Source organism: Pelodiscus sinensis, chromosome 14, assembly GCF_049634645.1.
Source record: "Pelodiscus sinensis isolate JC-2024 chromosome 14, ASM4963464v1, whole genome shotgun sequence".
Lineage (NCBI taxonomy): Eukaryota > Metazoa > Chordata > Testudines > Trionychidae > Pelodiscus > Pelodiscus sinensis.
In genome coordinates, this window is record NC_134724.1 from 37,175,004 (window position 1) to 37,188,226 (window position 13,223).

The 13,223-nt window shown below is 46.1% G+C and overlaps 1 protein-coding gene across 12 annotated transcripts in view; it reads right to left on the minus strand.

Moving 5' to 3' along the window:
* Positions 1-13,223, minus strand: part of MYO9A (myosin IXA) — a 307,802-nt gene that overhangs the window by 112,916 nt on the left and 181,663 nt on the right. For all 12 annotated transcript variants that reach the window (XM_075897522.1, XM_075897517.1, XM_075897519.1 and 9 more), the window contains one exon: positions 2,696-2,812. In XM_075897522.1, coding sequence (XP_075753637.1) covers positions 2,696-2,812 — 117 coding nt within the window. The remainder of the gene's footprint in view (positions 1-2,695; positions 2,813-13,223) is intronic.

Genomic DNA, 13,223 nt, shown 5'->3' on the forward strand with positions numbered 1-13,223 from the left:
CCGCACTGCTGGACCCTCAGGCAGGCTCCCTGCCTACTGCACCCCAGGGCTCAGAGCGGCGGGCTGCTTTATTTGCCTGTCTGCACCAGAGGGGAAGTTTCCCGCGCTGCCCTCACCCCCAGCACCATCTCTCCACTCCCATTGGTTGGTTCTCATAGGCTACCCTCACCCCCAGCACCATCTCTCCGCTCCTATTGGTTGGTTCTCATAGGTTCTTCCCCTCTCACCTGGGGCAGATGTGTTCCGGTTAAAAACCAGATCCCTGGCAACCCTAGTAGAGATGTGAAATCCCATTTAATCAGTTCGCCAGTTCAATGTTACGTTGAACTGGTTAACTGCTGAAACGGGGAGGGACTGAACCAGCCCGCCGACTCTGGTTTGCTGCGGGTGAGGGCTACTCAGGCACCGTGGTGTGGAGCTGCTCAGCCCGGCCGGGCCTAGTACGGTAACACTCCTAATCCCTAGTGGATAAAGCAGTGGCTTTGTCCTCCTTTCCTGCAACACTAGAGCTGTTCTTCTACTAGGGGGGCTGCTTCCTCCTGCAGCCTTCGGTACGAGGTGCTCAGAATCCCCAGCTCTCTCAGCAGCACAACAGCCCCATCCTCGCTAAGGTGGGTGGTCTGTCTTTGTAGTCCTGTAAGGACAGTTGGGTTGAGACATGCGCAGGTGAGGGAGGGAGGGAACCCTAAAGTAGGTCCACACGGCAAATGGAAGTGGGATCTTCACTGGAGTTCACTAAAACAGCACCTCGGCTTTTAACTCGGGGTGGCCACATCAGTCCAACCCAGCACCCCATCGGCATTCACTCACGTGGAAAGGCAAGCAGCCATGGCTGCACTGCTCTTTTAACCCAAGTCATCCAATGTGGCTTAAGAACAAACTCCCAGAGTAGGAGAGTCACTGACCCGAAGCGGGGGCCACACGGGACTTTGCAGCAAGCTAGCGCGCTGTGCATTCACATCCTGGCTTCCCGGATAGACAAGCCCTTTGAGTGCCTCCTAGCTGTTTCATGCTCACGTCTCTCTGATTTGGTTCCCCTACTCATAAAATGGACACAATACAAAGTTCTACCTGTCTCCTTGGGGAGCTGTGAAAATTAACCTTAACCAATTTTGAAAATGCTTTGAACTTGAAAAGTGTTATGTACCAACTTATGTTTATGTATTTCTACGCTTCATCCTCACGGGCTGCCATTAACAAACAGGTCATTCTTTTACAGTGTTCTAGCTAGGGTCAACAAGACAAGTAATCATGTTCTAGCGCAAGTATGCAGACAGATATTAAAAGACACCTAGTGTTTTTCAAGTCTTTTTAAAGTAAGTAGTGAATTTTCTGGCTAATATTTTAAATACACATTCCCTTGACAATAAAGTAAACTTGTATGTTCTCCAAATACATAAATTCACCCTTCAGACAGACCCAAGAAAAGCTTTCGAAGCCTTGGAAATTTACAGTAAGATACCAAAGAGAACAGCCAGAAGAAACATAGTATGTTATCCATTTTAACAAACTTGCATGCCACCACAGTCATCACCACATATTAAACATGCATTTTAATAAGAAAAAGAAAGATTTGTGCACACAGACCATAATTATTTTCCCATATAAACTATAAGCATTTCTGTGCAGTAAAATGAAGTGTCAGACATATGATAAAATCTGTAATTTCAACCAACTGTACAGTAGGATAATTCAAATGCAATGTTAGCACTTAGCTAAACAATCGTTCTTTGGCACTCACAGTATCAGCTAAGACATATGACCAAGAAGTTCTGCTAGCTGGTGCCAAAAACGTAAAAGCCAAAGGACTGTGACTAGCAGTGGTACACATTTTATTGACACATACACGTGCGTGCACACACATACATGTGCATCGTGTCCAATTTGTTTGGCATATGAACATTCAATCGATTTGCCTGGTTTGTTAAATGCTTAGTCAGAGATTTTACTTGATTTAATAAAACAATTAGAAACAACAAGGTCACAGGCAAAGATGCTCTCTAATATGGTAGTGTTACTTTCAAGAGAGAGCTCAGATTGTATTACTGTGTCGTTTTTCTGAACCCAAGCTCACCATCATGATGATTACTGTAGTGTCACTAATATTTACATGGCAGGAATCTGTAAATCTGTTAAAAATTCTAAATAAAAATAAGTTACAATTTTTACACACACACACACACACACACACACACACACACACACACCCTCCTCTACCTTTCAAAAAACCATTTCAGGGTCACAACCTCTTGAGGGCTGAAGAAAATATTTGTGTATTGTTCTTTAAATCAATAACAGAGAGCAACAATCCCTTCAAGTAGCACTCACTCATCTAGCCTCTTTTGATTTCCTTTGGAACAATGTAGGGTGCTAAAATTCTGCAGGGCCCTTCTACACACACGGATATTGGCCTTCCTCACTGGGGGACATGCATCTTTTAGTGTCCAATACAAAACCTCTCCATCTTAAATCACTCAGAGCGTACACTTCAATGCCAATTCATGACAGGTTAAGATCTGCACTGACCCACCAAACATGACTTATAGCCCCCCAACTATGTGCTCATTCTTAAAATATTAACGGTCCTGCCGCACCGGGAGTTGTTTACCCTTGGGCAACGCGTTACCCTGTAGCTACACGTTTTAAAAGAAGATGTTTTCAGCCTGACAAGCTGGTAGAAGAACTCAGACGTTACCTTGGGGCTTTCCTCCACGTCCTTTGTGTTCAAAAGTGCATGATTAATTCGAAAAACTATCCAATCAAAGAGGGCGCTGTACAATGATTTAGCCATGGAATTCCGCACAGTCTCAGCCTGGAAAAAATGAAAACAACAATTAAACCTGGTTTACGTATTAATAAAGAAGTTGCGCATCTGCCACGCATCTTTGTTTTAGAGAAATCTTTTATCTCCGTTAAGTGCTCCACTGCTCCTACAGCCCTTGGCAATTTGTTTTTCAATTTGGCGGGTTCTGCTCTGGTGGATGCTGCAGGAGGCCAGCTCAGAAAACACAGATCTGAGCCTTGATAGACTCACTCAGCTCCCTCAAGTGCTAAAAATCTGTGGGCTCCATTGCCGGGAGTTGCAAATGCTGTGGACAAGGTCCCACTACATTGCCCACGTCTGGAGAGGGGAGTACTGTACGTCCACAAGCCGCACTCCTGACACGGGTACAAACGGCCTAGACGGTAAGGTCCTTAGGTGAGCCAAGCCGTGCCTGAAGCCTATGGGTACTCAGCCACATACCTACCGTGCATGGCCCTACAGCCCAGGCAAGCCCTCCACTCACCATCTACACAGCTGCTTTGAGCCTTGCCGCATCCTGCAGCTTCTCTGCTGCTGGAGCGTTTCCGCACCACTGAGAGAGATGCCAGTAGTGGGGAGCCACTGTGGGCACAGCTTGCTTTTCTGGTTATACATCCTGCGCCTGCTACCAACACTGGCCTGCAGCGCAGAGATAGCCGTAGGCAGGTGAACTGCTCTTTAAAGCAGCCATCACAGAATAAAGAATAATGCTGCTTTAGAAACACCATCCCAGGTGTGACGTTTTCTTCCAGATTGCATGGGATTTCACTCAACTGAGGATAGTGAAGGAGGAATTACGATAGCAGTACCTAGTTCGTTTTTTCCTAAAACGCGCGCTCTCTGAAATGGAAACCTAGGTACTAAGCAGGAGAAGAACTGATAATTCACTCTCACCAAGGTCCCACTGATATTTACAACCTGCTGAAGCTATTTGGGCTCCCCGTTTATGATTCCCTGGCTTGAACGGTTACGTTGCTGTTTCCTCAAGGCTGCTGCATATATTAATCACTTAAAATGTTATGAAACGATGAGATTTACCCACCATCGCTCAGGTCTTGAACTCAAGTTTTGTTTTCCTTCATTTAAATCATTGGGCTGGGCTGAGGGCTTCAGGATGCAGACTGCCCCAGTGAGAGAAGATAACCCCTGCCCTCTCTCACCGCTGCAGCTTGGGGCCAGGTGAGAAGCGCCTCTCCATGGCTGCCGAAGCTCCAGCAGGCATAGCCAGAGGAGGAGACCATGCCCCTTGGCTGAGGGACAGACACACAGACTGACAGACACACACACAAATTCCAAAATATATAGTAGATCGCTGTCCTTTTCTCTATCCCTGCCCCCTGGTGGCCCAATGTAGTTATAGCTGTGTCAGTCCCTATCTCTGGCCTCTTGCTCATTATACCGTACAACTGCTCTCCTACCAGACCCCACCTTTTCCATTTTATGGGAAACAATCGAATCCCAGGCACATTCCACTGTCCTGGCACAACCAAGCCCTAACTTCGCTTTAAGTTATGATAAGAGGAAGCTGCAAACCAAATTGGTGGTCCTAGCTCTTCCCATTTTGGAGGAGTTCTTGAACAGACTCACAGAGAGAGAGAAGCACATTTGTAAAATATAATAATAATAATACGAAGACTGGTGAGTACGGAGTTAACTCAAAGCTATTTTTAGCTACGGTGCAAGACAGACTATCAAGTCCTTCTGGTGATGGAGATAGTCTCTCTCATCAGCGGGAGGTTCTGAAATGCCCATTTTAATCAAAAGCCTTAAACTAAAACTGTAATTGCCAGCTTATTATACACAGCACTACAATGCTTCACACTGAGTGAGCTTACAGAATGCCACACTGAGCATAAATGGGATTTTTTTTTCAACCAGGCAGTGAAAGTTCTGTCTCAATTTAATGGATAGGAAAGAAAAGTTATTGAAAGATCTTCCTGTATGCCCAAGTCATCCTTCCCACCTTTCACCAGTTCTCTGCGTAGAGATCGATGTCCAAATGTTTGCAAGGATAAACATTCGCCTTCACTAAACCCAACCCCAGCCAGAGGGCACTCCAAGAGTGACTGCATTTCACCAAGAGAGTCACCAAAAAAAGAAAAAACATCACACTGTTTCAAATGAAGGTGCCTCTTTTCCCTGAGTCCCTTATGTCAACTTTGTTCACATGGCCCTGTGCTTTTGGGCCAACGCTATCCTCTGTCGCCCCCCCAGATGGCTTTTATGAAACCAAGAACATCACCTCCTCAGACTCAAAATGGGTATATCTGAAGACAGGCCCAAACCCACAAGTGTGTGAGTGTGTGTGTACAATGCCACAAGTAACTAACCCTGCCTTGGCTATATTTTGCTAAATGGTAACAAACCACAACTGTCTGATAGGCAAACAAAAGAAAATTACAAGACGTCAAAGCAAAAAATATTTGTACAAAGGAATGACTTGCCAATGCCAAAATAAATGATTGCTCACTTCCGAAAACCTTGTGTGTGACAAAAAATACAAGCAAGGAAAGTGAAGGAAATGTGCTGTACTGAAGGACAGTTCATTCTACGCTTCCCTCTTCACACAACCCAGGAGTTTCATATTTGTTTTGGAACCTAGCTGTTAGTTTACCAAAAATATTAGAAATGGAGCTTTACATTTTCTAATAAAAGCATCTTGTATACTTTTCACTGAAAATTCACTTTGGTACCAGATCTTTTTCCCATGCATTTCCCAAATATTACATTAGAGGCAGTGAAGTGTTTTTGGGACAGAGTTTAGAAACCCGGCTTTCTGTCTCGTTTTATTGAATCCACTCATGTGGGAAGCCAATTCACTAACACAGTATCATGCCCACCCAAGACAAACTGATGGAGGAAATCAGAGACATTTCTTACTGCTACAATGATTTGTGCTAAAGCAACCTTACTTCTACCGGGTCTATTTTACAGTGTGATATTATGGAAAGGGAGTATGCCCCCCTTCCTGCTGCAGACAACATGAGGTGCATAAAACAACTCTCTTCCTTTCACTCACCTTTGCCCTTCGTGACAAACCTAACCATGGCACAGTGAGAGGCTGCACATGCAGTAACCCCACTGTAGGCAGGGTAAGTGCCTGAGTTCTGCGAAAAGGGAGACAAGGTCTGCTCCTTCCCTCCCAAGACGAGCCCCATTGCTGCGCAGTTTAGAAGGCACAGAGGAGAATACAGTCTCTGCAGCCTCTAGGACCCACACACACCACCAGACTAATTTGTGGACCTAGATGATGAAGTTTTCTACCTGAATTTCTAGGCACCTTGGGTTGCACAGATTTATAAGTCAACTGGCAGGAAGCTCCTAGAACAAAAATGTATGTAAATATGCCAGAAACTGTGTGAGTGAAAAATGAACTTAGTTTTCAATTTTAGTGCTCCTTATCAGATCAGTTTTGCTCTCAATTATACGATATTAAACCCAGAGTAACTCCGCTGAGACCAATGCGGTTACATCAGCTTTGCACTGGTGTAAGTGAGAGCAGATTGCCTGATATATTTATCCAAGGCGGTGGCATAGCACACAGGAATGGAGGCGTGTGGTTTGCAGAAATTCCCCTGCAAGCCTTGTGAGATGCAAGAGACTCAAGAAAAATTCCTAGGTGCTTTTCTGAGGTGTGCTGAGGATGAACAGAGAGGGGGACACTGCTACAGAGCCTCAAGGATTCACGGTCAAGGGAATCCTATAAACAAATAGTTGGTAGCAGATGTCATTTACAGGCTTCACTGCTCATGTTTGGACTAGAGATTACTTTTGTATACAGACTAGGGATGTCAAAGTATAACCATTGAAATGGTTACCCGATAAGCCTCCATTTATTGGGTACATGCAGGCTCCTGCTCCACTCCTGGGGAGCTGGCTGCCCCCCATGCTGCTGGCTGTGTCTCAGCGTCCACGCAGCAGCCAGCTACCTGGGAGCAGGTGCATGCCGGGAGCTGGCTTTTAAGTAAGCTCCTGGCATGCACCAGCTCCTGGCATGTACCAGCTCCCGTCTGCAGCCCCACTGCTACCTCGCGCTGAAGGCAGCAGTGCGGGGCAGCACCTGACTGCCTGGGAGCAGGGGCAGGAGGTGGGAGCCAGCTGCCATCCCACACTGCAGGTGTGTGTAACAGAGCGACCGCTGAGATGTTTCAGTGGCTACAGGGTTACCTAGTTACCTGCTTTTTAACATCTTTAATACAGACGCACAATTCCATCATAAAATGGGATGTGGCCATATATTTACCTATTAGCAAAGTGACAGCTATTTCTAAGGTTTTTTTAAAGATGCACCTTATGGGTGCTTAGAAAGATCACCAACCTCAGTGGAGGTTAAATCTGCTAGCCCTTATAACTTTGCTAGGAATGTCTTCCATTTTAGAGCTATTCTTTTGTTTCCCCGTACATCTTTTCATGACAATTTCTCCACTGCATATGAAAAATGAATCAAGTGTCAAAGGAGGGAGAACTACCAAAAGCCCAGTTGGATTTACCAACCGTGGTCCTGAGCTGTTTTGGATGCAGCACACAGCAGTAGCTTCTTTTAACACGAGAAATTCGCATGGCTGGCAGGAGGGGAGAAAGCACGTTCACACTTACAGAACAGCTCAGAATAGAAATTAGTACATTTTTTATGGAACAGGCTTTTTATTTAGATAATTGCCTTCGGGATCAGTCCTTCTGCGTGAGACTGCACTCAATGCATGTACAGAGAGTAATGCTGTTTGGAGCACACTTTCCCTCTTCATCATAATTAGACAGCAAACTATATACAGCAATGAGGCTTTTATTTAAAAAAAGGAACGCTTGCTGCTGCCCTTTGAACAGTGTGATAAAACAAGATTTACCTACAGGGTTTTGGGAATTTGCTTGGAGAACGAGTTTCCATTTCTTTTTTTACTTGATCACTTATTAATGTCAGATGTTCCCAATGCATTATGGTATGCTACAGTGCAGACAAATGAAAGACTCGGTTTTACTCCACAAGGACTCTGAAATCTAGAAGGCCTACAAGTAAGCTGTAATAAAATTCATGACTTTTTGCAGGTCCTATTATTTTTAATCTAGTCTTCACAGCCATTTATGTTTTAGGGGTAATGACATAATGATAGAAGCACCGAACTGGAAGGGACCTCGAGGGGTCATCAAGTCCTGTCCTGCACTCATGGCAGGAAGAAGTACTGTCAGGGATGATCTAGACAGATGTTTGTCTAACCTGCTCTTAAATATCTCCAGTGATGGGAGATTCCACAGCTTTCCTAGGCAATTTATTCCAGTGTTTAGCCACCCATACCTTACCCATAACAAAGATAGCTTCCCCAATTATCACCTCTAATACCATTAACTCACAGACATCTCCCCTTCCCCACCTCTAATATCATTAACTCACAGGCATTTACCTTCCTTTCCTCCCCCCCCCCCCGGATCCCCCCTCTGGTCTGTAATAAGAACATAAGAACCGCTGTACTGGGTCAGACCAAAGGTCCATCTAGCCCAGTATCCTGTCTACCGACAGTGGCCAACACCAGGTGCCCCAGAGAGGGTGGACCGAAGACAATGATCAAGCGATTTGTCTCCTGCCATCCCTCTCCAGCCTCTGACAAACAGAGGCCAAGGACACCATTTTATCCCCTGGCTAATAGCCTTTTATGGACCTAACCTCCATGAATTTATCCACCTTCTCTTTAAACTCTATTATAGTCCTAGCTTTCACAGCCTCCTCTGGCAAGGAGTTCCACAGGTTGACAACACGCTGTGTGAAGAAGAACTTCCTTTTATTAGTTTTAAACCTGCTACCCATTAATTTCATTTGGTGTCCTCTAGTTCTTCTATTATGGGAACTAATAAATAACTTTTCTTTATCAGCCCTCTCCACACCACTCATGATTTTATAGACCTCTCTCATATCCCCCCTCAGTCTCCACTTTTCTAAACTGAAAAGTCCCAGTCTCTTTAGCCTCTCCTCATATGGGACCCGTTCCAAACCCCTAATCATTTTAGTTGCCCTTTTCTGAACCCTTTCCAAGGCCAAAATATCTTTTTTGAGGTGAGGAGACCACATCTGTACACAGTATTCAAGATGTGGGCATACCATAGTTTTATACAGGGGCAGTCAGATATTCTGGGTCTTATTTTTCTATCCCTTTCCTAATAATTCCTAGCATCCTATTTGCCTTTTTGACCGCCGCTGCACTCTGCGTGGAAGTTTTCAGAGAACTGTCCACGATAACTCCAAGATCCCTTTCCTAATTTGTCGTAGCCAAATTAGCCCCCATCATACTGTACGTATAGTTGGGGTTATTTTTCCCGATGTGCATTACTTTACACTTATCCACATTAAATTTCATTTGCCATTTTGTTGCCCAATCACTCAGTTTGGTGAGATCTTCTTGGAGTCCCTCACAGTCTGCTTCTGTCTTGACTATTCTAAACAGTCTGGTATCATCTGCAAACTTTACTACCTCACTGCTTACCCCTTTCTCCAGATCATTTATGAATAAGTTGAAAAGGATTGGGGTACACCACTACTTACCCCCTCCAATCTGAAAATTTACCATTTATTCCTACCCTTTGTTTCCTGTCGTTTAACCAGTTCTCAATCCAAGAAAGGACCTTCCCTCTTATCCCATGGCCATGTAATTTACATGTTTGTTAACCCCTTCAAAGAACTCTAATAGATTAGTAAGACGTTAAGGATTGTCTTGTCGTACAAGCTGTCACTTTCCCCTTCATTTAACTGATTTTTAGCCCCATTCCTTGAAGACAAATGTTTCTGCCAATCTCTAGCTCCATTACCCATCATAGCTCTTTGCCACTTTCTCAAACCCACACCTGGAAAACCAAAGAACCTTGCTTATAGCTACCTCTCCCTCTTGCACAAAAACAGATGGACTCTTAGTGGGGTCTTAATCTAGCTTCTTGATCTGGGGTTAATGCAGCCACCAAAACAGAAATTCTGTTTTGAGTCTGCCAGTGAATGCTTCATTTAAAAAGTTCTGCTTCGTGTTATAAGTCAGCTTCTGTAATCTAAAGCCTCTTGTCTGGTTAGGATGTCTTGCCATGTGATCACTACAGAAAATGTCTGTAATAATGTCACTTAGGAAAATGAAAATATACATGGTGCCAAAGCAACCCTTCTGGGATCAGACTAGCACAGCTGATTACTGATCCAAAAAGCAGAGGCGATTACATGCATTTTAATTTTGACACACATTCAAGTCACATGCTTTAATTAATAGGCCTCCTGCACTTAAAACTAACTTTGGGGGGAAATATTTTGATGACTAGTAAGGTTGCCCCACACTTCCCATGAGAAGAACCTGTTTTCAGTTGCTTATAAATGTTGCCAAACTAACCATCTGAGCTCAGAATTGCCTCAGAGCGAAGGGGTCTGGTTTCTTTTCCTTCGAACATTTCAGCCAAAAGAGTCCACCTTTTTATGAGAACGAGGCTTGTTATTTTGCCCAGGTGAAACTTTTGAGCTCTTGTCTTTGAAACGCACTAGCACCACCAGTAGTTTGGAGCCGGGATTTGTTAAAGAGCTGCGCCTTTGCCAATCGAGAAAAAGGCACCCAAATTTGGGCAAGTTACAAGCATTTGAATAATTGCCATTCGCACATGCTCCATAGAGAATGCTAGAACGTAACAGCTACCGTCTTGGAAGACTCTGTCCTGAGCACACTCAAGTCTCTCAAAGCTCCTAATGTGGACCAAGATTGGTTCCAGTCTAGGGCCGATACAGATCTCTGTACAGACTGCTCCCAGCTGCGTGGGGCAGGCACTGGATCCGAGAGCACGTGGCTAAGCCAATCTAGAAGAAAAGAGAAAGGAGCCAATCATGAGGGAGGGAAAGCAGTACATTGGGCTACAAAGCCTGATAAAACAGACTGGAGGGTGGCAGAGGAGACAAGAAACTGACAGGGAGCTAATGGGGCATGACAAACAGGCTGGGCACAGAGGCTCGAAGGTGGGGGGCAGCAGTATGGTACTGCTGACAATGGAAGAAGATGGTGTTGCGATCCCATTGGCTGGGGGGTGCACACACTGGGCAAGAAGCTGGCAGGACCAGGGCAATGGCTGGACAAGATGGACCACAAACCAATGGGGAGAGAAAGAGATTTGATGAGGAGACTGTGACCAGTGGTGGGAGGAGAGATGCAGCCTGGACAAGCTGTTGGTAAGAAACTGGACTGGCTGGGCAAGGAGGATGGAAGGAGATGACTGAGGAGGGGAGCCTGGGACTGAGGTGAGGAGCCAGACAAAGAGACGAGGTAGGACATGGGGCAGGCCGCAGGGAAGGGGTCAAGCCTGGAGAAAACGAGCAAATGAGTCTGTGTCCAATAGTGTGCGCTCCCCTCCCGAGTCTGGTATGGCACCCACCACTGCGGAGTCCCACCACACCGCGGCTGTCCGCAAATATCTCGGAAACCCACCGGCACATCCCATCATCCTCTAGAGCAACCTGCTAGTGCCATCAGCCGCTCTGGTAGCTGGCCTGGAGAGGACTGGATGGTGCAGCTAAGATTCCAGCCCTACTGACGACCCAGCTCCGTGTCAGCATGGAGCTCAATGACTCAGGGGCGATGTCTAAGGGCACGAATATGGCGCACCCCGGCCCATGTAGCCCTAATGGTGAGTTTTAATGCTGTGCAGGCTGACACAGTACTGTGTTTCACCCACTGTAGAGACAAGCCCTCAGCATCTCTGTCTCTGCCGCCTCCTGTAATTGGTGATAATGCCATTCCCTCGCTCCTGCCGAAATTTACGGTGATTAATTAATGTTTGACACTCAATAACAGAAAAGCCCGTGCAGAAATTGAGCCTGTCTTCAGCGCAGGGTGTGAAGGGTGCTCAGTGAATAAAGCCTAAGATGACACACTGAACAATGAGGCTAAAACAAAATTTAGAATAGCGCATCATAAGCTGCATCCCACCTGTTCTGCACACTAAGTGAGATGAGGGCCCCAGGGAAAATATACTACAAAAGCATGCAATTAGAGCCTATCAACCCATACAAACAAGCAGTCTGAAGTCTGGCATTTCCTGACGTGAGAGAGAGTTTGACTTTGCAACTTTCAGTCTTTTCACGTAGCACTACAGAGCTTTACAGCAGCCCCTAACTCCCTGATAACTTCAAACACCCAGCTTTTTCTCACACTTCCGACACCCCTCCTGTAACTCTACTCAGTCTACTTCGGCTACCTCATGCAGCAATGTAGTCACTGGCATTTTGCTCCTTTGAACACCAAAAAGGGGATTCCCATCTCTCTCTGAGTCTTGTCTCCATGAATCTGTCCCAGACACGTGAACATGCCTAGAGACTTCCTGGTCTGTAGTCAGTAACTTTTAGAAACAGACTAGGAAAGACAAAGCCCGTTTTTCTTTAACCTCAGAGTTTTCGCCTGTGCTTCTAGGAGAACTTGTATCTGAGCAGGGCTTGCTCAAACCAACCTGACATTTCCTTGTCTATAACCACTCTGCCGACATCCCCTTCGCTCTCCAGAGCCTGGTCCTTCCTCTGAAAGGAGATGGGCCGGGACAGATCCTGGGTCACTACTGCCAAGCTGCCTGCAGTGCTCAGGAGCAGCAACTGCAGGGCAGGCTACTAGGAAGCGGGTCACGGTTGCAAGGTGTATACTTGCATTTCCCCAGCCATGTGTGAACTCAGCAGGCCCTGTAACAGCCTAACCATGAACCCCAGACAGTCCCCAGGGGTACTCTGGTCTGTCTTTCCTCCAGCTATGCCTGCTGGGAGGGAGGGGGGGGGGGGGGGAGAGACACAGTCCCCTCCTCCAAAAAATTACAGCAACATTCTGATTGCTCCCAAAGGCCTAGTCACTTTCCCCAGGTCAACTGCATCTTAGATCTTACACCAAATACTATGCTTGTGTTCAACCCTATCACGAACTGAGTAAAGATACATGAACTAAGAAAAAGAAACAAGAGGTTTATTACAAGGCTAAAGCAAATACATACACACACACACACACACACACACACGTACGTACGTTACAGTCTTTGGTTCCAAAAGGTAAAAGAAGCTGCTGTGTGAGTAGAAAGTTGGTAACCCTAGGCCTGGGTTGGGACCCAGTGGAGGGAGATAGATTTGGGACCTCCTACTGCAGCGGGGTGGGCAATAATTTTCACCGGGGGTGAGGGGACTTAACGAATTTTGGCAGGTGGCCATGGGCTGGCTCCATCCCTCGGAAGGGGCAGGGTGGAAGGGGAGGGACTGGGGCCGAGTCTTACCCCAGAGTTGTCTGGGGCTGGAGGCTTTGAAGTAAAAACAACAAAGGGCTTGCGACTCCCAGCTCTGCCACGACCGTGCTGCCTGACAGCTGCCCGGGTTCTGGACTATTTAAAAGGTTCGCAGCTCCGGCCCCTGCCAGGGAAGTGCCACCACTGAGAGCCGCGAGCCATTTAA